The sequence below is a fragment of the Zootoca vivipara genome, chromosome 8, assembly GCF_963506605.1.
Source record: "Zootoca vivipara chromosome 8, rZooViv1.1, whole genome shotgun sequence".
Classification (NCBI taxonomy): domain Eukaryota; kingdom Metazoa; phylum Chordata; class Lepidosauria; order Squamata; family Lacertidae; genus Zootoca; species Zootoca vivipara.
In genome coordinates, this window is record NC_083283.1 from 1,740,705 (window position 1) to 1,767,280 (window position 26,576).

At 49.9% G+C, this 26,576-nt stretch overlaps 1 protein-coding gene across 1 annotated transcript in view; it reads left to right on the top strand.

Annotated features, from left to right (window-relative positions):
- Positions 1–3,167: 3,167 nt before the first annotated feature.
- SLC39A4 (solute carrier family 39 member 4) overlaps positions 3,168–26,576 on the top strand; it is a 34,272-nt gene continuing 10,863 nt past the window's right edge. Inside the window, exons 1-8 of the mRNA XM_035125405.2 lie at positions 3,168–3,754; positions 12,578–12,862; positions 14,595–14,799; positions 17,232–17,527; positions 20,114–20,285; positions 22,656–22,828; positions 24,082–24,249; positions 24,920–25,024. Of these exons, the coding sequence (XP_034981296.2) occupies positions 3,527–3,754; positions 12,578–12,862; positions 14,595–14,799; positions 17,232–17,527; positions 20,114–20,285; positions 22,656–22,828; positions 24,082–24,249; positions 24,920–25,024 (1,632 nt within the window). The 5' untranslated portion in view covers positions 3,168–3,526. The remainder of the gene's footprint in view (positions 3,755–12,577; positions 12,863–14,594; positions 14,800–17,231; positions 17,528–20,113; positions 20,286–22,655; positions 22,829–24,081; positions 24,250–24,919; positions 25,025–26,576) is intronic.

Below are 26,576 nucleotides of genomic sequence, written 5' to 3' on the forward strand. Positions count from 1 at the left end.
AATTATCCCTATTCAGTGCTACCACTTGCGCAATGGATCAGAACAATAGGGTCTTTAAAAATAAATAAATCGCACTACCTGTGCTAATTGGCTTTCCAATGCCAGGATGTCTGCGTAACCAACAACAAACGTTTTGTGTATTCCCCTGTTGCTTACGCAACTAACTCTTGTCTCTGCTCTTATCCGTTTTTTTTCTTATCTACCTGCTCACAGTACACTCTTCTCAAAGCAGATATACCTGAAACTCAGGATAAAAAAAATAAAAAAAATCCTTCAGTAGCACCTTAAAAGACCAACTAAGTTTTTATTTTGGTATGAGCTTTCGTGTGCATGCACACTTCGTCAGATACACTGAAACAGAATCCACCAAACCCTTATGTATATTCAGAGGGTGGGGGGTGGGGTGATGGGAATGGGTGATGGGCTGATGGGAGTGGTAAACCTGTAGATGGCTGTTGACGACTGCTGATGACTGCAATTGGTCCTGGGGGAAAAAAAAACAAGGGCTGAGGCGCTAAAGAAAGCTTGATCATGCATAATGAGATAAGAAGCCAATGCCTTTATTCATCCCAGGTGGCTCCATGGTTTTAAGCTTGGTAATGAGTTCCAATTCAGCAACTTCTCTTTCCAGTCTGTTCCTGAAATTTCTCTGTAATAAAACAGCTGCTTTGAGATCTTGTATAGAATGTCCTGGGAGATTGAAGTGTTCTCCTACTGGTTTTTCTGTTTTGTGGTTCCTGATGTCAGATTTATGTCCATTTATCCTTTGGCGTAGGGTTTGGCCTGTTTGTCCAATATAGAGAGCTGAAGGGCACAGTTGGCATTTGATGGCATACACAATGTTAGAAGATGAGCAATTAAATAGTCCTGAGATGGTATCAACACAGACTCATGTGTCACCTTAAAGACATTTATCACAGCATAAGCTTTCTTGGACTGTTATCCTGAGTTACAGGTAAGTAGCCGTGTTGGTCTGAGTCGAAGCAAAAATTTAAAAAAATTATGGTGAAGAGTAGACACACACCTGTGAATTCTACCAGGTAAATCCCTGGACCAGTCGCTGCCTCTCAGGCTAGCCTACCTCACAGGGTTGTTGTGGGGATTAAGTGAGAAAGTCCATGAGAACCCTGTGAGGTAGGCTAGCCTGAGATGCAGCAACTGGCCAGTGAGCTTCATGGTCAAGTGGGGATTCGAACCCTGGTCTCTCCCAGGTCCTAGTCCGGCACTCTAACCACTAGGCAGCACTGACTCTCTCACACCCTACCTATTGCCTCTCTGCTGCCTGTCTGGATACTTCAGCCGGAGGGGCATGCCCCTGGGTGGCCAAGGAATGTGCTGTTTATGCTCCTGAAAGTCCAGGAAATTGGCCCTTGGCATTCCTGGGTCCTCTTTAGGACAGGGGTGTGGCGAAAGAGCAAGGAGAGGAGTCATCACGGCTGGGTTTCATTCCCAGCAGCTGGAAAGAGGGTTGTGGCCTCTAGGGGTTGGAGCAAGCTAGGCGGAGCAGGAATGCTGGGCGCTCAGTCCCTGAGGGCTTGGAGGAAGAACAAAGCTGAATGATGGGAGAGGGAGAGGCAGATTGGCAGGTGCATAACCGTTCCTCGTAACATCATAACCAGACATAATTTCTTATTTAGAAAGCCCCAGCTATTTTGCTGTTTTTAATAGTGTGTTCCCAACGCAGGAGCGGGAACCAAATGGCACCTGTGGAAGCCTCCCGGATGGGTGCCCCACTGCTTCAAAGTCACCCTTCGCTTCTAGTTTAAGCGCTGTCTCCTGTTCAGTGCCTGGAGGCGGCTTTCCTGAGCAATGTCTCAGTCTCTCCCTTTTTCGGCAGTCCCTGCAGATGAGAAACCTACACCGCCTGAAATGTTGCATTTGAGGTTTAAGCAATTACACTTTTAAAATTTCCCGTATGACGTTGCCCCCTTTTGTACTGGAAAAAAAAATCTGGCACCTTGAGCCAATACCCTCTGAGCATGTGCAAAGCACTCCCCTCCCCTATTGTGTTACCTCGGTTTACAAGCACAGTGTTACCTCGGTTTACAAGCACAATTGCTTCCAGAAGTCTGTACTTAACCTGAGCGTACTTAACCTGAAGCGAACTTTCCCATTGAAAGTAATGGAAAGTGGATTAATCCATTCCAGACAGGTCCGCGGAGTACTTAAACTGAAAATACTCAAACTGAGGCATACTTAAACCGAGGTATGACTGTAAAGGCAAACTAACTCAGTTCATGTGCGGAGTGTCTTCCTCTGGCGAGGATCTTTTCCCTCTCTCTTAACACACCAAGCAACAGTTTTGTGATGCCTTAAAGGCACAGGTTGTGATACTGTAATGAATTTGTCAGTCCTTAAGGTGCCACCAAGGGACCCAGGTGGCGCTGTGGGTTAAACCACTGAGCCTAGGGCTTGCTGATCAGAAGGTCGGCGGTTCGAATCCCTGTGACGGGCTGAGCTCCCTTTGCTCGGTCCCAGCTCCTGCCAACCTAGCAGTTCGAAAGCACGTCAAAATGCAAGTAGATAAATAGGAACCGCTACAGCGGGAAGGTAAACGGCATTTCCATGTTCTGCTCTGGTTTGCCAGAAGCGGCTTTGTCATGCTGGCCACATGACCTGGAAGCTGTACACTGGCTCCCTCGGCCAATAATGCGAGATGAGCGCGCAACCCCAGAGTCGGTCATGACTGGACTTAATGGTCAGGGGTCCCTTTACCTTTAAGGTGCCACCAAACTCTGTTTTCAATATGTGCTGTGGTGGAATACTAATCCTCTGGAAAGCTTTTAATGCCGTTTACAGAAAGCCCAATAAAAACACACATCCACACGCAAACCAAACGCTCACCCCCCAAAAAAAATAAAAATAAAAAAATCACACACTTTATACAATCTTTAGATGTCCTTCTGTCCTGGAACCCAGCCAGGAGCCTTTCAAAGCGTTTGACAATTCCTGTTTTAACACACACAAAATGACTCATTCTGGGCTGAAAGGGGATCTTATGAGCGCCACTTGTGAAAAGACCCACCGGACGCCTCGCTCCCCCCTTCCTCATCCTCACCCTTGTGGCCTGGATGAGGTAACAGCGGAGGATCCCTTCCGCCCCAAAGGGGGACGTTCCGTGGGTGAGCTCATGAGGGCGGTTGGGCAAGAAGCTGGAGCCTAAAGCTGGCTCATTTCCTCCCTGGCTGGAGTCTTGGCTGCTCGCCTGCCTCTTTTCCTGGTGACCCAGGAGCTCAGATTAGGCAGGGTCTGCCGCCTTTGCCTCTGCTTGCCAAGACCTGCCCCTCTATCAAGGTGAGGGATCTGCGTAGCTGGACAGGTTCTGTGGAATGGTTAACCTGAGGCAATCTCACCCTGAGCCAATCATCGCAGGCGGCAGAGCAGGGCAGCCGAGAGTCTACAGCACCTAGGCACCTGCCCCAGAGCCTTTCTTTGGAGAAGCCAGACAGCCAGACAGCCAGCAGCAGGCACACTTGCCCGTCTCCTGCAGGTCCCAGAAGAGAGCCTTGCCCTGGCCAACCCAGCCATGCCGCCTCTCCCCTGGGCAGCCGCCGTCGCCGTCGTCCTGCTCTGTCTCACAGGGGTGGCGATGCCAGGGCCCGGCCCGGAGGATGCCAGCCTGGACCCGGCCCTGCTGGAGCTGCGGACTCTCCTGGCGTCGGGCGAGGAAGGTGCTCTGCTGCAGGGCACCCTGGAATCCCTGTTAAATATTGCGGTGGGTCGTGTGCAGTGCCAGGCAGTGCCGTGTGAAAAGGTAAAGAGGATGGTGGCAGGTGTGCAGTCTTCTCCCGCTCGCCTGGGTCAAACTCCACCCGGGGTTCAAAGGTCCTAAGGATGAGGCAGGCACCCTGGACAGGATGCCTCCAGCCTCGCTCGCTTTGGGTACAGAATGGAAGGAAGGAAGGAAGGGTGGGTGGGTGGGTGGGGAGAGGAGGCATCCAGGGAGAAATCCCGTTCCTATTAGTCTCTGGCAAACCACGGGAGCTTTGACTGGTTTTTTGCGGTGTGCTGGGTTCAAGCTTACGGTTGTGATTGATTGCATTGCGTTGCGTTGATATCCCCCCTTTTATCCCAGAAGCTCAAAGCGATCCATAGGGCTCCCTGCCCCTTCTCAACAGCCCTGCGAGGTAGGCAGGGCCGGATTTAGATTTGATGAGGCCCTAAGCTACTGAAGGTAATGGGGCCCTTTCGATGTCCAGCTGTCCTTTGTCAACAACAAACTGTTGCCGGTTTTTGTGTTGAATATATGCTATATGGTAATTTATGGACCTCATAGGTATCTCTAGCCATTTGCACATAACAAATAGGAGCCTGCACAACACAAAACACCGTTGCTGTATGTAGGTTTTAATTTATTTGTTTTTTAATCTTATCTTTTGGAAATGTACATCCAGGTTTGTTTTCTTTAAATTTTTTGGGGCCCCCGAGAGAGTGGGGTCCTAAGCTATAGCTTGTTTAGCTTATACGTAAATCTGGCACTGGAGGTAGGTTAGGCTGAGAGAGGCAGCGATCGGCCCCCAAGGCCACCATAATGAGCGCTTTGGCTCAGTGGGGATTCGAACCCTGGTCTCTCCCACATTTTAACCCCCTGCACTGCACTGGGACACTTCCCAGTGCAAGTTTCTCCAGTTGTCCTTCCCTTCCGCCTCTGAACTGTGTTTTGTGGGGGGAGGGTGCATTTTGCCCAGAACGGCGAGACATGTAAAATGCCTGTGCGTAGACATTTAAGGTACCGCAGCAACACCTAGTGTGTTATTTCACCTGCTGGCGAGGCTCACTTTGAACCACTTAATAACAGGTTGCAGGACAATGAAGGGTTCCCCCCCCCCCAGCTGTATCATGGATCTAGAGAGCCAAAAAACACTTTCAGCTTTAAAACCAGTGGAAACCAAACTGATGTGAACAGACATGGCTGCCAGCAGATCCACAACATATATTAAAGTGGACATGACTTGCCCCCCCCTCCAAGAATCCTGGAAACAATAGTTTTCTGCTACAGTTCCCAACACCCCAGTTCTCAGGGTACTTGGGGGGAAGCCATGCCCTTGAAATGTGTGTTGGATGCACTTTTAGAAAAAAAGAAATTGATGTGAATCTGCTGGCGATGATCCTTGGTGCGGCAGGAAGGTCATAGAATCCCAGAGCTGTAAGGGGTCCCCCAGGGGTCATCTAGTCCAACCCCCTGCAATGAGGACATTTGACACGGGGCCTGTTCTCGCCTGCAAACTGTTGGCAGGTATGGAGTTGCCCTCCTGAGGAAGGAGAAGGAATCCCCTCAACTCTTCGCTGTGGGCTCCATGCAATGCAAAGCCACAGAACGTGGCTTAAAAAGAGGGTAGAGAGGTAGTTTTCTTCACCGTCTGCTTCCGTAAGGTTGTGTGTAAAGTGAGGGTGGGGTGACATGAATCCGTGGGACTGTCTAAGAAGAGCATAATCGCAGGGTGGTGCTCAGTCCAGATGAATTGGGACCAGAATCTGATTTTTGAGAAAGCTGATCTGGCAGAACAGCTGACAGCCCAAGAACAGGCATGCTCTTAAATGAATGAAAGGTTCTTTCCCAAAAAGAGGAAGAAGAAAGAAAACGCAAACAGTATCAGCTGAAAGAGCAGCAGGTGCTCCTGAACTCGGAGTTAGAGCTCATAGAATTTTAGAATTAGAAGGGACCACAAGGATCATCTAGTCCAACCCCCTGCAGTGCAGGAAAACGATGGGGCAGATGAGGAAATTTCAGCAAAGGGTGCAATGCCCAGATGCCTCCCCTCGGCAGGTGGTCACCTGAAGGACATGTCTCACATTCCTGGAACAGTTTGCTAGGCGATATTTGTAAGAATTCTCAATGGTCCTTCAGCCTCACCTGGAATCCAGTCAGTTATTAACAGACTTCCAGACTCTAGGCTGGCCCCATTCCTCCCTGGTACAAGTAGGAAATTAGGAAATGCGTTGTCTACCAGAGTTTCAGGCAGGGGAGTCTTCCAGCCCTATGATGGCCACCAGCTTGGACGGCTTTAAAAAAAGACGGGACAAATTCGTGGATGAGGAGAGGGTTATCGAGGACGACTAGCCAGAATGGCTACGCTCTACTTCCACAGTTGGTGGCCGCAGTGCTTGTGAATGCTAGTTGCTGGAAACAGCAGGAGCAGAGAGGGCTCTTGAGTTCGAATCCTGATTTTGGGTTTCCCACAGATATCTGGTTGGCCACCGCGAGCACAGACTGCCAGACTAGATCAGATCAGCTTTCATATGATCCAGCAGCTAGGCTCTCCCTAGCTCCTTCCGTCTTTGAACCTTCCACCCCGTGATGGGGTTAGTGCAAAGGACTTCTGTTCCTTTTCCTGCTGAAGCCACTTTGCTGCATCATGTTCAACCTGCAAAAAAGGCTTGGCAGTTGTGTTCGACCTCAGACACCACCGCAGCCAGCAGAGTGGAGAAGTTGAGCTTCACCTTTTTTGGCATGAACCAGCCTCCCCGCGGCCCGACCTGGTGCCTTCCAGATGTTTAGCGCTACAACTCTCATCACCGACAGCCAGAACATGATGGAAGCAGTAGTCCAAAACACCTGAGAGGCTGTTCAGCTTCTTAGAAATTTTTGCAGAGGAACTGGGGTGGGATGGAGCGTGACCCTGGGAAGGTGGAGCCTAGAGAAAAGTTCATCCAAGTAGGGACTAGGAAAGCATGGATTTCCTCCAGGTTCTCCTCCCAGATATCTCTGGAACTTAAATTAGACTTTGGGCCCAACTACTATCCTGGACAGGTGGCAGGACCCAGGTGGTGCTGTGGGTTAAACCACTGAGCCTAGGGCTTGCTGATAGAAGGCCGGCAATTCGAATCCCTGTGACGGGGTGAGCTCCCGTTGCTTGGTCCCAGCTCCTGCCAACCTAGCAGTTCGAAAGCACGTCAAAATGCAAGTACTGTAGATAAATAGGAACCGCTACAGCAGGAAGGTAAACGGGAAGGTAAACGGCGTTTCCAACTGCTGCTCTGGTTTGCCAGAAGCGGCTTTGTCATGCTGGCCACATGACCTGGAAGCTATACGCCGGCTCCCTCGGCCAATCATACGAGATGAGCGCGCAACCCCAGAGTCGGTCACGGCTGGACCTAATGGTCAGGGGTCCCTTTACCTTTACCTTACTATCCTGGACAAGCATGGCTCTGATCATGCGCAAAGTCAATTCCCTTGAATGGCCAGATTGTTCCTATCCGTGAGTTGAAGAAAACAGCGTTAGCCCATCAAAAGTGACAGCTTTCAAGCAGAAAGGAGACCCAAGACCGTTTCTTCTTAAGAAACCAAGCACCAGACCACAGAATGGCTAAGTCAAAACCCCCAGGGACCAGATCTTCACAGAGCCAGCCTTTGAAAAGAGGGAAGCGGGGTCACCTAGCCCAACCCCCTGCAATGCAGGGATCTCAATTAAAGCATCCACGATAGATGGCCACCTAACCTCCAGTGAAGGTGAGTCCACCACCTTCTGGTGGACTCCGTAGCATTCTACTATTGAACAGCTCTTACCGCCAGAAAGCTCTTCCTAACGTTTTGTTGTAATCTCATTTCTTGCCATTTGAATCTGTTGGTTCGGATCCTGCCCTCAAAGAGAACAAGCTTGCTCCATCTCCCATGTGGCAGATATTTGCAGATGGCTATTGTATCCCCTTCTCAGTCAGGATTCTTTTGGGGGAGTCGGGGACAGGACTTTTGTGGGGTGGGGGCAGAACCGATGTGACTGGCCAGTTAGTTAAGTATTCCTAGTTTTACTTGATCTGGGGAGGGGGGCAGCTGCCCCTCCCTGCCCCCCCAATGCCTATGGCTTGCACATAACTTCTAGTTGCATCCTGCCCTCAATAATCAGCTCTGTCTTCTTCCCACTTCTGTTCCCACCCCAAGTCTCCATTCACCAGAAATTCTTTACCTGTTAGAAGGAAATGCAAAAACCCGTGTCACTCCCTCAGGTAAACCCCAGAGGCTGTGTGAAAATGCCTTTATTATGGTGATTAGTTTAGGAACAGGATCAAGGAGGTGGCAACTGTTTAGGATGATGCCCATTTTTAAATGCATTTATTTTGCAAGGTCTTTGCATCTCCTGCACATCAAAAGCATTCAGATGTCCTGCCCCTTCCTTTCCCATTTGATCTATTCCTTTGCAAAAGAAGGATGAAAGGGCCTCCTCTGTTTGGGTTGTCTTAGTTACCATCCTGGAGGCTCAGCTGGCGCCAGAGTCCAGCAACCTTCTGTTGGAAAGACTGCAACCTCCACAAATCCAGAGGGGAGTCCCTAAGGCGGTTGGATGGTGCCTTGAATGCCTCCTTCCAGCAGCTCTTGCAGCCAAGCTGGCCTCAAAAGTCTTGCTCCGCTTTCCTTTGGATCAGCAAGGCCAGGGATGGGTGGGGGTGGAGTGTCTTGTCATCTGAGCAGCCCAGGACTTCCAGACACACTGCCCAGGTTTAAATGCCAGAGAGGTCACTTCAGTGCTGCTAAGGCAGTGTTTGACTTCACCCCAGGAGGCACGCTCCATTGTCTCTCGAGACAGACAGATGCCAGCAACAACCTTACCTTTTGGCACAAGGTGGCCTACAAGATCCTCCCCCTTCCCATTTCACCCTCACAACAACCCTGTGAGGCACATTACGTCCTACGCTCTAATCACTCTGCCATGCTGTCTCTATCCTGTCCCTCCTCACCAGCTGGCCTGATCCTGCAGACTCTTCTTCTCTGTCACCAGTGACAGAGCTAGCTGCTGCTGTATCCAGAGAGACGGGGCGGGGCGGGACGATCCACCCACGAGGCGATCGGCGCGGTGGTGCGATCTTCGGAGGGGGGGTGTCTGATTGCGGCGTGGCAGCGTGATCCGCCATGGGGGGATTTTGTCACCCCACCTCTGGGATGGCACCTGGGCCAGACCGTCTCCACCGCTCCCCTTCCTACACCCCTGTCCGTCACCTCCACATCTTATTTCCAGATGCAGACAGACTGCTAGGTTGAATCATGCTAACCTCTAGACCAGGCACCCCCAAACTTCGACCCTCCAGATGTTTCGGACTACAATTCCCATCTTCCCCGACCACTGGTCCTGTTAGCTATAGATCATGGGAGTTGTAGACCAAAACATCTGGAGGGCCGCAGTTTGGGGATGCCTGCTCTAGACATTCCTCCCAGCAGATCCTTTAAAAATATTTTTTTTGCAGATTCCCCTTTAATTCCTATTCCTGCTGGGCGCAGGCTGTGGGAAGACTCACTGGAGAACTATGTGTCGCTGTTTGCTTGAAGAACATTAGCAGAGCCTTCTGGGTGAGACCAGTCGCCCATCTAGTCAGGCATCCTGTTCTCACAGTGGCCAACCACATGCCTGTGGGAATCCAGCAATCAGGATTCGAACACAAGAGAAACTCTCCTTTCCCGTGGCTTCTAGCAACTGGCATTTGGAAGTGCTGGTGCTGCCGCCCCCAGCTAGTAGCCATAGATAGCTCTTCTCTCCCGTGAATTTGTCTACCCCTCTTTTTAAGCCCTCCCAAGTTGTGAACCATCACTGCCTCCTGTGGGAGGGAGTTCCACAGTTCAACCCTGCACTGTGCAAAGAGGCATTTTCTCCTGCTGCCTCGTATTTCACAGTGCAGAGACATGCAGGCACCCAGACGTAAGTCGAACGTGTTCCAGGTTGAGAGAGACACTCTCTGCCAGCGTCACGCTCAGGAGTACACTGGCGAGAACGTCAGGCTCCAGGTGTGATCACGCACACCTTCCTCTGAGGTGCCACCCACTTTGGCACAAATTGAGGCATGCTTGCCTTGGGGACTGGGAGGAAAGCATTCCATTCCTGGAACAATAGAGCTATAGCAGTTTCGGCAGGCGCAGTGATACTGCAGGGGGGGCGGGGGGGGGGCGGAAAACCTGCACAGGTTGAATTTATTTGGAACATGGCTACATTCCACCTCTTTCAAGAAGAACTTATTGATGGGTAATAATCAAAAGCAACAAGATCCCCTTCGGGCAATCTTAGGGTTGCCATCTGGCCAGGTCTGGCCTGCTCCTATGCCATTCACGGCCAGCTGACCTGTAGAAATCAGCAAAGGAACCTCTTTGCCATGTCAAGAGTGACAGAATTCCTGCATTCCTGCACCCACATAGTGCCCCTTCCGCATTTGCAAGAACCTGGTCTTTTCATGAAACAGCACCTATCACTTGGGAACTCCCTGCCTATTGATATTGAGAAGGCGCCTTTGCTGCATTCCTTTTGGAGCCTGCTAAAAACATCCTTGTTTAGACAAGACATGCCTCCGGGGTTGAAGCCAAACCTCTGTGTTGGCAGAACCGAAGTGACCCCTCTTTGGGGCACAGGCCTGGGCTCTGTGTGTGGAGGTCCTGGGCTGGCCAGAGGACAAGACCCCCCTCTCGGCCTCGCTGATGCGGGCAAGGGTGGCTGAAAGCAGGCGTACAGGGCGCCATCCAGCCGCCTTAGGGACTCCGCTCTGGATTTCTGGAGGGTTTACTTCTGAGCTCTTTCTTCTGAAAATATCCAGGAAGGCAGTGGAGGTTTGGTGTTATGTATTCAGTGGTCTGTGTTTGCCTGAGCTTGAGTCTGGACCAGGGGTCAATAAACTTTTTCAGCAGGGGGCCGGTCCACTGTCCCTCAGACCTTGTGGGGGGCCGGACTATCTGTGGGGGGAAATGAACAAATTCCTAAGCCCCACAAATAACCCAGAGATACGAATTTAATGCGTTCCGAACGCACATTTGTAAGTCGAAAAAAATTGTAAGTCGAATCCCATAGGAATGCATTGGGAGAAAAAATTCGTAAGTAGAAGCAACCCTATCTAAAAATTCGTAAGTAGAAAAAATTCTATCTGCACCGCATCCAAGATGGCGGACGGAGCTCTGTTCGTAAGTATAAACATTCGTAAGTAGAGTTATTCGTAAGTAGAGGTACCACTGTAAAAGGAAACATTCTACTAATGTAAAAACACGCTGATTCCCGGACTATCCACGGGACGGATTGAGAAGGCGATTGGGCTGGATCTGGCCCCTGGGCCTTAGTTTGCCTACCCATGGTCTGGAGTCTCTGGACTAAGGATTCTGAGCTCCAGTGTTCTGATTCGATATGTCCAATCACAGACCATTTCAGGATTTGGGCCTCTGCCATTGGCCCTTGAACTCTTGAGTCGTGATTCGCAGCTTGGACGTTTAGACAGCCAATCACGTTGGGAGTGGGAGTGGCCCAGGCTTTCAGGAATGTATATAAGCAGTTGCTTTGCCCCTGGCTCCCAGTTATGTAGTTCAATAAAGGTTCTTGCGGTTATTGCTGCGCCTTGCCTCGTGGGAACCTACCTACACTTCCCTGGCATTTGGGATCAGAGTTTTCTGGGTCTGTTTTTTTTCTTGCCCTAAATTAAAAAAGAGGCAAGGGGGTTCCTCTGCCAATAATAATAATAATAGTAGTAGTAGTAGTAATTTATTTATACCCTGCCCATCTGGCTGTGTTTCATGTTATCCAGCCCCAACCAGACCTGATAGAAAAGCTTCAAAATGCTTCAAACAACTAGCGACTTCCTAAGCTACCTGTCCAGGCTTTGCAAAACAGCTCAGCAATCCTTTATCAGCACCAGGGCAAGAGCCAAGGACTCCATGGTTTGTCTCAGCCCATGCTATCCAGACCCATCTAGTTGCAGGCGGAGCGGCCTAGTCAGAGCTGGGTTCAAATCCCACGTGAGTCATTCGCCTCTTATCTGGTGCTGATAACACCCATGGGGAGAAGTTCACATATTTATGTTCTGTCCCCAGCATCTCAGAGGGCCTGATCCAGCTGATAGATGCAGGAAACAGAACGCTAGGTGCAATGGATCCTTGGCCTGATCCAGCCTTCCCCAACCAGGTGCCCTCCAGAAGTTTCAGAGGAGCCGCAAAGCTTAGAGGCCACTTTACTTTCAAAAAGTTCTTTTATTTTCATGTCAACGTGTGCAAGTTTCAGAGCTACACAGCACTCTGCATCAAATGTCATTTATTTATTATTAAATGTCCATCAACAGAATCATTTAGGCAGCTTGCACAGGAAAAACGAACAAACGCCATAGGGTTTTGTACGGGGGAGGGATTAAAGAGAATCCCCCCCTCTCATCAGGAGCAGTCCATCTCCAAGCAGTCAGGAAAGCGCGGGGTCTGAAGGTGCTAGTCAGGAGACGGAGAAGGAGTGCCAGGGCTCTGGCAGCATGGGAGAGCCCCTGCTCCACAGGCGGGAAGAGAGAGAGGCGGGAAGGGTGGACAGGGAGAAAGCAGATCGTAGACCCTCCCCCCCCCCCGGCACCGGAATTAAGGAGGAGGAGAAAGGGGAGGAGATTCACTGTCCCGAGGCTTTTATGTTGGGCAAAGTCGCGAAAAGGGGCAGTGTCGGATTCTGAAACAGCTCACTACACTGTAAATAACGTGCACCAATAAAGACTTTTGAAAGACAAGTATGTGGTAGGTCGTTACTCAGGAGTAGTCTTAACAACCCTGACAGGTTTATTTTTAAAAAAACACAATAGTGAAGACTATAAAAAAATCTGTGCAGAAATAACAAACTGTCCCCCTCCTCTCTCTCTTTCCCCCTTCCAGTGTCTCTCTGCTCCAGATATTTTTACACTCACAAAGAGAAAAACTCCCAGGGATGCCAACCTCACATCCTCGGAGCTGTTGCCGTTCTCCGCTGGCCTGGTCTACTACCTCACTGACCCCACGGCAGCTTGCCAGGCAGTGGTGGATGGAGACTGGGTGACCAAGGTCCGCACTTTGCAGAGCGAATTCTTAGAGGGGAATTCTGCCGCTGGCCCTGATCAAAAGAAGGTGGCCGAGCTGATGGGGGCCATTCAGAGAAACATCCAGGAAAATGAAAGACATGAGGTAAGAGAGGTGACCCCTGCGAAAGGATCTACTGGCAAGATCTACTCCCATCCCAATAAGAAGGAGCCTGCTGGATTAGGCCAACAACAGCCCGTCCAGCCCAGCCTCCTGTTCTCACAGTGGCCAAGCAAATGCCCCAATGGGAAACCAGCAAGCAGGATTCGAACACTAGAGCAACTCTCCCCTCTTGAGGTTTCCAGCAACTGGGATTCAGAATCATTGCTGCCTCCAGTTGTGCAGGCAGAGCACAGCTATCCTGGCTAGTAGCCACTGATAGCCCCCTCCTTCTCCATGAATTTGTCCCATCCTCTTTAAAAGCCATCTAGATTGGCGGCCATCCCAGCCTCCTGTGGGAGGGAGTTCCACAGGTGAAGTGGGCGCAGTGGAACGCAGGCCTTCCTTTCGTCTGTCCTGAATCTTACAACATTCACTTTCGAGGGATGTCCATGAGTTTTAGGGTGGTGATACAGAGCAAAACATTTCCCTATACACTGTAAGATTTTAATAAGTTTATAATTAATGTGTAGCTTAATGTGTAAGGGACCCAGGTGGCGCTGTGGGTTAAACCACTGAGCCTAGGGCTTGCTGATCAGAAGGTCGGCAGTTCGAATCCCTGCGATGGGGTGAGCTCCCGTTGCTCAGTCCCAGCTCCTGCCAACCTAGCAGTTCGAAAGCACGTCAAAATGCAAGTAGATAAATAGGAACCGCTACAGCGGGAAGGTAAACAGCGTTTCCATGTGCTGCTCTGGTTTGCCAGAAGCGGCTTTGTCATGCTGGCCACATGACCTGGAAGCTGTACGCCGGCTCCCTCGGCCAATAATGCGAGATGAGCGCGCAACCCCAGAGTCGGTCACGACTGGACCTAATGGTCAGGGGTCCCTTTACCTTTACCTTTAATTAAAATGCTAGCATTCCCCCTGCCCTGCCATTGCCTCCTGTGCTTGTAAGAGCTGCACGGTGGCATGGAAATTAGACAGCTAAAGCTTTTCCTGTCTTTTGCTGATGGGGTAAAGTTTTACCTGTTGAATATCTGTCTGTCGCACTATAATTAAGGAGGGGAGAGTTGGCAGCGCTAGTCTTCTCTACTGTTAATCATCTGGCCTTAAAAGTTTCCCGTTGAAAACCACGTGCTATTTTAAGCATCCCACGTACAAAAACGAGCTGGTGCACAGACACACCCTTGGAGTTGCACAAAGGGGACTGCGGCACTAAGATGTCGAAAGACTGCAATTCTTAAAGGTGCAGGCACTTTCTCGGACCCACAATAAATCTTCAGGTCTGCAAACGGCATAATCCTTTCTTTTTCCCCCAAAAACGGAATTATTTCTTTTTCACTATTTAAATATGACAAGGCCAACTTTCTAGTCCTCATTGCTAAGACAGAAAAGCCTCAAGACACACAGGCTTTTCTTATTGCTCCCATCGCTAAATTCCCACACTTCCGTTCCTTTTCCACGTCCTCTCCTCCTTCACTGCCACCCGCTGTTATTCCTCTGTCTCGCCATTAAATTAAGTACATCGCTAGACATTCTTCAGCCATGGCTGTCATGGTGGCTTACAAAATAAAGCACAAATAAGTAGCTGTGCTTCCTGCCTTGCAGCGGGTTGGACTAGATGCCCCTTGGGGGTCCCTCACAGCTCTAAAATTCTAGGATTCTTTGAAATAAATTGCTCGGCTGAGCAGCCTCAGAGGTTCAGCCTGTCGCCTGACCTGCTCTCCTTTCCTTCCCAGCCCTGTGCAGGAGTGGACCAGATCCTGGAGAGCAGCGCACGGATCTCCAGGCGAGTAGCCTCGGACCCAGCTGGGCGGGTGCTGGCAGCTGTTGGCTACCATGCCCTGGCGGGGGGCTGCTTCCATGCCCTCCCCCCTGAGGACTACTTTGTGGAGTACATCTTTGGGCGATACGGCAACAAGACCCACAACCTCACCCTGGAAGGTAATTTCACCCCACTGTTGGGGAATGTGGTGCTGGGTGAGGAAGGCAGTGGGCAAGGGTTTGGGCGGGGAGGGGAGGGGAGGGGAGTCGATTTGGTCCTGAGACAGGCAGAAAGTTTGCTCCGTGACTTTCCTGCTTCTGTGTCTGTTGAAAACGAGCCATCTGCCTTATCACAGAGTCATAGAATTTGTGAGTCAAAAGGGACCCTGAGGAACATCTAGTCCAACCCCCTGTGTTGGGGGGTTTCGCCAGCACTGGGTTGGGGTTGAGAAGGATGTGTGCATCTGTGTCTCTCTCTGTGTTGATGGAGATGAGATCTAAGGTGTGGCCTCGCCTCTCCCCTGGACGCCAGGTGTGGCCCTGGGCAAATCCAGCTCAGCCTCCGTCCTGAAACAGAGCTGGGCTGCCTTTCATTTTTCACACACTTCCAAGTGGGTGGCAGGTCCTGTTTCTGGGTGGGGAGCTTTGTTCCCAGGTGAGATTAATCCTTGAAGTGCAGATGGCTCTAAAGCATGGGTAGTAGGCAAACTAAGGCCTGGGGGCCGGATAATAATAATAATAATTTATTATTTATACCCCGCCCATCTGGCTAGGTTTCCCCAGCCACTCTGGGCGGCTTCCAACAGAAAAATAAAACACAGTAATCTATTAAACATTAAAAGCCTCCCTGAACAGGGCTACCATCAGATGTCTTCTAAAAGTCTGGTAGTTGTTTTCCTCTTTGACATCTGTTGGGAGGGCGTTCCACAGGGCGGGCGCCACCACCGAGAAGGCCCTCTGCCTAGTTCCCTGCAACTTGGCTTCTCACAACGAGGGAACCACCAGAAGGCCCTTGGTGCTGGACCTTAGTGTCCGGGCAGAATGATGGAGGTGGAGACGCTCCTTCAGGTATACTGGGCTGAGGCCATTTAGGGCTTTAAAGGTCAGCACCAACACTTTGAATTGTGCTCGAAAACATACTGGGAGCCAATGTAGGTCTTTCAAGACCGGTGTCATGTGATCTCGGAAGCCGCTCCCAGTCACCAGTCTAGCTGCCGCATTCTGGATTAGTTGTAGTTTCCGAGTCACCTTCAAAGGTAGCCCCACGTAGAGTGCATTGCAGTAGTCCAAGCGGGAGATAACTAGAGCATGCACCACTCTGGCGAGACAGTCCGCGGGCAGGTAGGGTCTCAGCCTGCGTACCAGGTGGAGCTGATAGACAGCTGCCCTGGACACAGAATTGACCTGCGCCTCCATGGACAGCTGTGAGTCCAGAATGACTCCCAGGCTGCGCACCTGGTCCTTCAGGGGCACAATCGCCTTCTCAATCCATCCCTTGGACGGTCCGGGAATCAGCATGTTTTTACATGAGTAGAATGTGTGCTTTTATTTAAAATGCATCTCTGGGTTATTTGTGGGGCATAGGAATTTGTTCATATTTTTTTTTCAAAATATAGTCCAGCCCCACACAAGGTCTGAGGGACAGTGGACCGGCCTCCTGCTGAAAAGGTTTGCTGACCCCTGCTCTAAAGTTTACTCCTGGAGTTCTTGGAAAAGGAGGGGGGACAGGGAAGGGGGAGGTGACAAATCAGCTCTGCCACCTGCACCTATTACTCTGAGCTCTTGGGGGAAGGGGCTATCTAGGAGCAGATCCTCTGGGCCCCCTGCAGAGGAATCAGGGAACTGTAGAGTTGGAAGGGACCCCCAAGAGTCATCTAGTCCAACCCCCTGGAATGCAGGAATCTCAGCTAAAGCGTCTATGAAAGATGGTCGTCCAAGCTCTGCTTCAAAAGCCTCCAACAAAGGGGAATCCAACGCCTTCTGAGGGAGCCCATTCCACCAGAAAGGTCTTCCTAATGTTTAGCTGGAATTGCCTTTCTTGTCATTTGAATCCCATCAGTTCGGGTCTTGCGCTGTGGAGCAGCAGAAAACGAGTTCTTACTTTCCCCCTATGTTTAGTTGGAATCTCCTTCCTTGCCCCTTTAAGCCCTTGGTTAGAGTCCTTGGGTTAGTGGCCCCCACATCAGCTTGCGGCAGCAAGTTCCGTGAGTTAGTTATCCATCTTTGGAAATAGACCTGGGTGTGGCGTAGCTACAAAATGCAACAGACAAATGTCAAAAGCTCAGCTGGGGACTCTGTGAGAGTGCTATTGTAAAATTATCAGTGCAATCTCTCTAGTCCATGTCCACCCAGAAATAAATCCTGTTGAATTCAATGGGCCTGATTCCCAGGTAAGGGGGGTAGGGGGTTAGGATCGCAGCTGCAGGCTATGAACCTGAAAGTCCTTGGCTGCTGGTACTGCTGCCACCAACTCCGCAAATCTTTGATAGAGAGCGTGCAAAGAGCTCAAGGAGTTGGGTTGGTGGTAATTGCACCTGGCAGAGATCCTGAGGGCATCTGGTGAGATCCTGGCAGAGATCCTGAGGGCAACACCTCTTCTGTGTTTGCAACAGGCTTGGCCAAGCTGATGGATCAGCTCGAAGTGGGTCCAAAGGTGTCCCATGCAGGACACGACCACGGGGAACCTGGGCACGAGCACCCTCACGGCGACCACGCGCACGACGAGGGCGCCATGCACAACCATCCTCATGATCATGGTGATCATGAGGACCATCACCACGGCAATGACACTGACCATCACCATGGCGAGGAAATGGACCACCTTGGAAACCAGACGGAGAAGAACGTGGCCCGGCGGAGGCGAAGTCTGCCTGGAACGGGAGAGCAGGACGCGAACGTCTGGGATACGGTGAGGAGCATTTTCTGTCCCATCACAAACATCTAAAGAGAGAGAGACCCCCTTGGTGGTTCAAGGGTAGGGTCTGCTCCGGAGTGCCAGCTTGGCCCTGCAACCATGGGTGCCCGGAGCTGTGGGTGCCATGCAGTGTGCATGGCCCTGGCAACAAAATTTGTGGGTAAATTATGTGAATATTTGGAGTTAGCTAAATTAACGGACATAGTAAGACATAAATAAAAAAAATTAGGTGAAAAAGGAATGGGAATGTCTGAATGAATATTTTAAAAGACAAGGTTCAAAGGTGAATATCTGGCTGAGTTTGGAATGACTTTGTGAAGAGAAAAGGGAATGAACAGAGATTTTTACAATATATAAGGTTAGATTTGAGAAGATAAAGAAATGCAGAAATGCAGAAGAGATGAAATTGAAGAGAAGTGTTGTGTGGTTGGTGGAAGTCTTTATTTTTGTTTATTGTGAATATGTGAGATGAATATGATGTTGAAAAGAGGATGTTTGAGGGTTTATCTTTTGTTTTTTTTCCTATATATTTTTCTGCTTAAATCTTACTTTCATTTTCTATTTTTAAAAACTTATATTTAGGAATTAATTCCTAAATATAAGTGTCACAGATGGGTGTTGGCTACTCCCGAGTAAGCACTCCACACATCCTCTGGATTTTCAGAGTTTTATTGTGCATGCTATATACAGTGGTGAGATGTCTCAAATCATGTCTGCTCTGCATGGGGCAGAAGCCCACAATGGCGTCTCATGGGCTCTGACCCCCCTTTTAAGACTGGGCATCCAAACGCCCCTCCTCCTTGCTCTATGGGTCCTCTGTGGTCCCAAACCAGGCTCCTGAGGTGCCCTTCTACTTACTCCCTCCTTTCCAGCCCCTGCTGAAGCTAGCTCCTCCCCTGCTTCCCTGCTACCAACCTGGAGCTGAGCCACCAGGACTCTGCAGAGCCCTGGACCCGTCTTAACCCTTCCTGTTCCTGATTTAAACTCCCATACTTGCTGCTGCTCTCCCATCTGATGGAAGTAAGCAGAGTGGGCTGCTCTCTGCAAGCCCTCTCTCTTACAATAAGTTTTAAAAATTTGGTTTGAATGTTGTTGTTTTTAGAAGTGTTGTAAAATAAAATTTATTATTAAAAAATAATAATTTTGTGGGTGCCTGGCCCCTTCGTGGGGAATTGTGTGGGTGCTCAGCCACCCAGGGAGTTGGCACCTATGGATCTGCTAGATAGCAACCATGATGATGTTGTTCGTTGGTTTCCCAGCAGTGGTCCGAGGCTCCTTCCTTCTCTCCATGTTCCACAAGGGAAAGGAGGATTTGACTAAAAAGTCTGATGAAAGTCTGACGCGATGAAGGCGGGCACAAAAATGCTTTTAAATAAAAACCGAATTAATTTCCACCTGGTGTGGAGGGGGAGGGGGGTGTTGCCTTGTCCTCCATGCATCAGGGGATGTTGGGAACAGGTGAGTTTCTCATGAAGGACAGAGCCCAGGAGCAGATGATGAAATTCTTTTCCCACTCCATGTGTTTTGTTTTGCGCTTAGGCAAGAAACTGAGAACAGGACTCTGATTCTAGCTGTGTTTTTGCCAGGCGACAGCCAGGGGTCTGTGTGCATTTGTGTGTCTGTCCATTAGGATTGCCATCTGACCAGGAAAAGCTGGGCCTGGCCTGCTCCTATGCCATTCGCAGCCAGCTGACCTGTAGAAATCAGCAAGGGAACCTCTTTGCCGTGTCAAGTGTGACAGAATTCCTGCATTGTGGGGGGCTGGGCTGGATGACCCCTTGGGTCCCTTCCAACCAATTCTATGGTTCTAGAATTGAAGTGTAGGTGGGTTCCCATGAGGCAAGGCCCAGTGATAACAGCAAGAACCTTTATCGAACTACATAACTGGGAGCCAGGGGCAAAGCAACGGCTTATATACATTCCTGAAAGCCTGGGCCACTCCCACTCCCAACGTGATTGGCTGTCTAAACTTCCAAGCTGCAAATCACGACTCAGAGTTCAAGGGCCAATGGCACGAGGCCCAAATCCTGAAATGTTCTGTGATTGGACATATCGAATCAGAACACAGGAGCTCAGAATCCTTAGTCCAGACTCAAGCTCAGGCAAACACAGACCACGGAACACATAACAGGAATTGCCTGGTTCCAATGGCTACAGATCAAATGGATGCGAAAGGCATGGTGACAGGGGCCATTTGAATCATAGAATCATAGATTTATCCTCTAGAATCATAGAATCGTAGAGTTGGAAGAGACCACGAGGGCCATCCAGTCCAACCCCCTGCCGAGCAGGAAACACCATCAAAGCATTCTTGACATATGCCTGTCAAGCCTCTGCTTAAAGACCTCCAAAGGAGGAGACTCCACCACACTCCTTGGTAGCAAATTCCACTGCCGAACAGCTCTTACTGTCAGGAAGTTCTTCCTAATGTTTAGGTGGAATCTTCTTTCTTGTAGTTTGAATCCATTGCTCCGTGTCCGCTTCTCTGGAGCAGCAGAAAACAATCTTTCTCCCTGGCAACTGGTCTCCTTCGGATCTCCCTGTGGCTCACTCATCTGGGGGGCATGTCTTTATTTCCAGGTCTGCCTCAGCCCCAGTGACCTGTTTGAGATTTACGGGATCGACGAAGGCGCAGGAATCTCCAGCCCCGATTTCAGCCGCGTGAGCCCAGCGCTGGTGCAGCAGCAGCTGAGCAAAGCCTGCTCTGCCCCCCGGAATGCCCCTGCCGATGGGCGGCTCACCACTGCGCAGAGTGAGTCCACCCACCCTTAAATAGGAACGGGTCTCTTAAGCCGATTAGAAAACAAGCTGCTGATTTCCTGTAGGAACCTGTCCAGTTAAAGGTCTGGGACTAAGGTCCTCCTCAGGATGCTTCTGTGTAGGACTCCCAGTTGACGAGAGAGCCGTGCCATGAAAGGGGCTAAAAGACATTCCACTCCCGCAATGGCTCTGCTCTACCTTCAGCAGCTGGGAATTGCAAGCGGGGAGAGTCCTGATCTTGCTTGTGGACTTTGGGGTGAATAAAAGAAAGCATTTCTTAACACGATGCATAGTTAGACTGTGGAACTCCCTCCCACAAGAGGCCAGAATGGCCACAATCTGGATAGCCACAAATTCATGGAGGAGGAGTGGGTTATTGATGGCTAGGTGGCGCTGGGGGTTAAACCACAGAGCCTAGGGCTTGCTGATCAGAAGGTCGGCGGTTCGAATCCCTGTGACGGGGTGAGCTCCTGTTGCTTGGTCCCAGCTCCTGCCAACCTAGCAGTTCGAAAGCACGTCAAAGTGCAAGTAGATAAATAGGAACCGCTACAGCGGGAAGGTAAACGGCGTTTCCGTGTGCTGCTCTGGTTTGCCAGAAGCGGCTTTCTCATGCTGACCACATGACCTGGCAGCTGTACGCCGGCTCCCTCGGCCAATAATGCGAGATGAGCGCGCAACCCCAGAGTCGGTCACGACTGGACCTAATGGTCAGGGATCCCTTTACCTTTAGCCAGGATGGCTGGGCTCTGCCACCATGATCGGGGGCAATAATGCTTCTGAATCCCAGTTACTGGAAGGATTCGAGAACAAGAGTGTTATCCCCTCCTGTGGTTTCCAGCAACAGGGTTGGATGACATCACTGCTTCCTGTGGAAGTGAGTTCCACAGATTAACTGCGCTGCATGATTTTATCTGTCCTGCGTCTTCCAACTTTCAGCATTGGAGGTCCACAGGTTCTAGAGTTAGGAGAGAAGGAGAAAAACTTCATTCGCTTTCTCCGTGTCACACACAATTTTATAAACTTCTGTCACTCCCAATGGCCTCCATGTCTCTCTGCCCAGCAGTGCTTCAACAGATTTCTTTTTCCCTGTGTCATTCTTTTTCGAAGATTTAAATTTTATTGAGAGTATTAGTGAGTTAAAGTAAATAAGAAAGAAAAGAGGGAAAGAAAAAGGATACGTAAAAAACATTTTAAAGGACAGAGGAAAACAACAATAACAAAATAACAATAAAAAGGTTACATAACTATGTAGTACTGTAGATGTTTATGTAGATAAGCTTATTGTTTCCCTCAATATACATTGGTTCATGGTTCACAATGGTTTTGATAACAGCATTAAATCTGTCCATGCATAATCTTCCTCTGGGGGGACGTGGGTGGCGCTGTGGGTTAAACCACAGAGCTTAGGACTTGCCGATCAGAAGGTCGGCGGTTCGAATCCCTGCGATGGGGTGAGCTCCTGTTGCTCGGTCCCAGTTCCTGCCAACCTAGCAGTTCGAAAGCACGTCAAAGTGCAAGTAGATAAATAGGTACCGCTACAGTAGGAAGGTAGACGGCGTTTCCGTGTGCTGCTCTGGTTTGCCAGAAGCGGCTTTGTCATGCTGGCCACATGACCTGGAAGCTGTACGCCGGCTCCCTCGGCCAGTAACGTGAGATGAGCGCGCAACCCCAGAGTCGGTCATGACTGGACCTTTACCTTTAATCTTCCTCTGACAGCAATGTGTTTATGGGTTGCAAGAGATGTCCTGCCATCTATCCATTCATCCAAGGGAGCAATATCTTTATCCTTCCAATTATTAATATTGATCTTCTTGCAGATGTAAGGGCCCGAAGAATCCATTTACGCTGACCAATAGTCAAGCCCCATATGTTAGGCATATAGTTTAAGATGATGATGATGATGATGATGATGATAATAATAATAATATTTATACCCCGCCCATCTGGCTGGGTTTCCCCAGCCACTCTGGGTGGCTTCCAGCAAAATATTAAAATACAATAATTCATCAATTAAAAGCTTCCCTAAACAGGACTGCCTTCTAAAAGTCGGATAGTTGTTTATTTCCTTGACATCTGATGAGAGGGCATTCCACAGGGTGGAACCCACCACCAAGAAGGCCCTCTGCCTGGTTACCTGCAACCTCACTTCTCGCAGGGAGGGAACCGCCAGAAAACCCTCGGAGCTGGACCTCAGTGTCCGGGCTGAACGATGGGGGTGGAGACGCTCCTTCAGGTCTACTGGGCCTAAGTTTAGGGCTTTAAAGGTCAGCACCAAGACTTTGAATTGTGCTCAGAAACGTACAATGTCATCTTCTGAAACGTTTTAACTCTTTCCCCGCAACTCCTCATTGCCCTCTTCCAGAATACATCTATGGCTCGTTGGCAACCCTGCTGATCTGTCTGTGTGCCCTGTTTGGCATCGTGGTCCTTCTCTGCACCACCTGCATCAGCGCCTACCAGTACGTGATCCAGCTCTTCGTCAGCCTGGCGGTGGGATCCCTCACCGGGGATGCCATGCTCCATCTCATCCCCACGGTCAGTTCACACAGCGGGTGGGGCTGTTTCTGGCGGGGCTGAGGCTGTGCTCTCTGGGCGGGTGTGCTGGCAAGAGCATCCATATGCAGGTGTGCACGGCTGCACGCGATCCAACCTTTCCCTTTTAAAAAAATATGTATTAAGTTTTGATTTTATCACCTTTAAACAAATCCTTATTATACTCATTACACATTTGCTGAATCGAGCTTCGACGTCCCTCCCTCCCGTCTCATGGTTTCCATTATTCATTATTATCTCATAGCATTTGTACATTAGAAAAAAAATCCTTCAGGGTGGGAATGGGTGATGGGCTGATGGGAGTGGTAAACCCATTCCCACCCACCCCCACCACCCTCTGTATATATATAAGGGTCTGACACTTCCGTTTCCAGTGTATCTGAAGAAGTGTGCATGCACACGAAAGCTCATACCAAAATAAAAACTTAGTTGGTCTTTAAGGTGCTACTCAAGGAATTTTTTTCTATTTTGCTTCGACTCAGACCAACACGGCTACCTACCTGGAACTAGAACATTTGTACATTATTTACATTTCACTCCTTCCGTTAATCACAAATTTTTAAATAAATTTAAAAAGGTACAAATCCTTAACATTGCAAGTGTTCTCATGACAAACCTACTAGTGTTGTTAATTGTTTGCAGTTGTCCTCCAGATATTGTACAAGTTTACTCCAGTCTGTTTGGAAAGCTTGATCACGCTGGTTTCGCCAATTCTTCATAGTCCATCATCTTTGTCTGCCACTCTTCTAGCGATGGAATTTCCCATTGCTTCCATTTTGGGGCTAAAAGAGTTCTTGCTGCTGTTGTCACATACATAAACAGTTTTATATCTCTCTTTGGGATCTCATTCCCTACTATACCTAACAGAAATGCCTCTGGTTTTTCCCACAAATGTACTGTTAAACATTTTCTTTAATGCATTATATATCATTTCCCAGTAAGCTTTTGCCTTGCGGCAAGTCCACCCCATGTGATTAAAAATGTCCCTCCTTTCGCAATTCAACCTTTCCCAATCTGGTGCCCTCCAGCTGGTGCTATACTACAATGCCCATCAGCCCCCAGCCAATATGGCGGCTCTCCGGTCAGCATCACATGGCCATAGTGGGTGCTGGTGTGGATGGGAGTTGTAGTGCAGCACGTTTTGGAGACACCAGCTCATCGCAGGGATGGGTGGCCTTCAGAAGCTTCTGCCTCGCGCCCCAAACCAAGCTGTGCTTCCACTCTCATGCCCACAGTTCCTGGGTCTCCATTCTCACTCCCACGGCGAGGGCCACTCCCACGACCCCCACGGAGCCGAGGGCCACAATGTCCTGTGGAAGCTACTGGCCGTGCTGGGGGGGCTCTACCTCTTCTTCCTCCTCGAAAAGTTCTTCATCCTCCTGGGGCACTCGGACGACGACGAGGTGCGTTGGTCTTTTACCGGTCCACATTCGCCAAGACGGCTGCTAGGTGTTGGCAGCCGTGGGGAGGAGGAAGGGAACGGGCGGGGGCGCACTTTGGCAACCATGGGGAATATGGCACCCTGAGCGAGGCCAAAATCTGGCACCCACAAATGGATTTTCTCAATTCTCAATCTTCTCAGTTTGGCACCCCCTCTGCTCGGCACCGCCCACAATGCTGTCTCCATAACCTGGGGCAGAAGTGAGGAGCCTGTGGCTTGCAGGCCCATCCGCAGAGGTGTTTTTTGGGTAGCTGTGCGCCTTGCTGCAGGGGGCACCAGAACATTGCTGTGGAACAGAGTGCAAGAGGGATTTTAGCGCCGCACAGGGTGCTGCTGAAATTTGAGAACCCAGGGTCCACCACTGCAATATTGACCCAGTGTGGCCAGCGAGTCCTTAAAAAAAATTGCTCACCTCTCCGTCAGCTGACATCACCCTCCCTGATGGGTGGGTGATGTCAGCTGATGAGCAGGGTTCAATCTTGCGGGGAACTGGGGTGCCTACTTGATCCCTGCAGAAAGCAGGATTTAACCTCCTGCTCATCAGCTGATGAGCAGGGATTGAACTCCTGCTGGTTGCCTAGTAACTGCACGGGTCCCATCGGATGCCATGTTCCCTTGTATCTCCCACCCAGGAGCACAGCACAGGGCACCAGTGCGACCACGGCATGTCCCTGCAGCTCTACCAAGACGAGATGAAGAGGAGGAAGCAGGAGAAAGGTGCTTCTCACGCTGACCTGGTGAGTGGCCTGCCCTGCGTGCCTCCCCCCACCCTGGGGTTGGAATCCCCGCCGGTGAGATGCCGTCACTCTCTCTGGGTTGTTTTATGCATTTCTGGGTTGAGTCTGAGGCTAAGCAAAGATTACTCGAGATACTGGAGAAGAATCCCGAGCAAAAGTAAGAGTCCGCTTTGGCCAAGCCAATGCCCTCCAGATGTTTGGTCAGGGGCTGATGGGAGCAGTACAGTGGTACCTCGGTTTATGAACACAATTGGTTCCGGAAGTCTGTTCATAAACTGAAGCGTTCATAAACTGAAGTGAACTTTCCCATTGAAAGTAATGGAAAGTGGATTAATCCGTTCCAGACGGGTCCGCGGAGTACTCAACCTGAAGCGTACTTAACCCGAAGCATGGGTGTAATTGGTTCCGGAAGTCTGTTCATGAACTGAAGCATTCGTAAACTGAAGCGAACTTTCCCATTGAAAGTAATGGAAAGTGAATTAATCCGGTCCAGATGGGTCCACGGCGTTCGTAAACCAAAAATTCATAAACCGAGGTGTTCATAAACCAAGGTTCCACTGTAGTGCAAAATATCTGGAAGGTGCCAGCTTGCCCAACTCTGCACTTTTGTAGATGAAGGCTGCTCCTTTAACCCAGGAGACAAGTCCTCATGGATACTTAGAATCCTAGAGTTAGAAGGGACCCCAAGGGTCATCTAGTTCAACCCCCTGCAAAACATTGTTGTTGTTGTTTAGTCACCCAACCTCTGCTTAGAAATCTCCAAGGAAGGGGAGCCCACCAACTTCCAAAGGAGTCTGTTCCACTGTCAAACAGCTCTTACCATCAGAAAGTTCTTCCTGGTGGAGTTGACATCTCCTTTCCTGTAACTTGAAGCCGCTGGTTGGAGTCCTAGCCTCTAGAGCAGGAGAAAACAACAAGCTTGCTCCATCTTCCATGGGACAGCCCTTAAGATATTTGAAGATGGCTCTCCTATCTCCTCTCAGTCACCTCTTTTCCAGGCTAAACATACCCAGCTCCTTCCATCATTCCTCATAAGGCTTGGCTTCTAGACACTGAATCATCTTCGAGTGAGACTATGACTTCAAGTACCACTAGACCTCTATTGATGCAGCCTAGAAGAGCATTAGCCTTTCCCCCTTTTCCTTTTTTGCTGCTGCATCACACTGTTGACTCATGTGCAGTCTTGATGAGGCAGTGAACTCTGAGATACCCAGAGGCGAGCAAAGAGCTGCTTCCGCCCGTAGCCCGGCATTCCAGGAGCTTGTGAGTGACAGTAAGAGCTGTTCGGCAGTGGAATTTGCTCCCAAGGAGTGTGGTGGAGTCTCCTTCTTTGGAGGTCTTTAAGCAGAGGCTTGACAGGCATATGTCAAGAATGCTTTGATGGTGTTTCCTGCTCGGCAGGGGGTTGGACTGGATGGCCCTTGTGGTCTCTTCCAACTCTATGATTCTATGATCTCCTGCAAAAAAGCAAGAGCAAAAGTCAGCCGCAAAAATAAATTTCTGACTTCCTCTTTCCTCCTTTGCCCAATTCTGTGCCATGCCTTTATCCAGA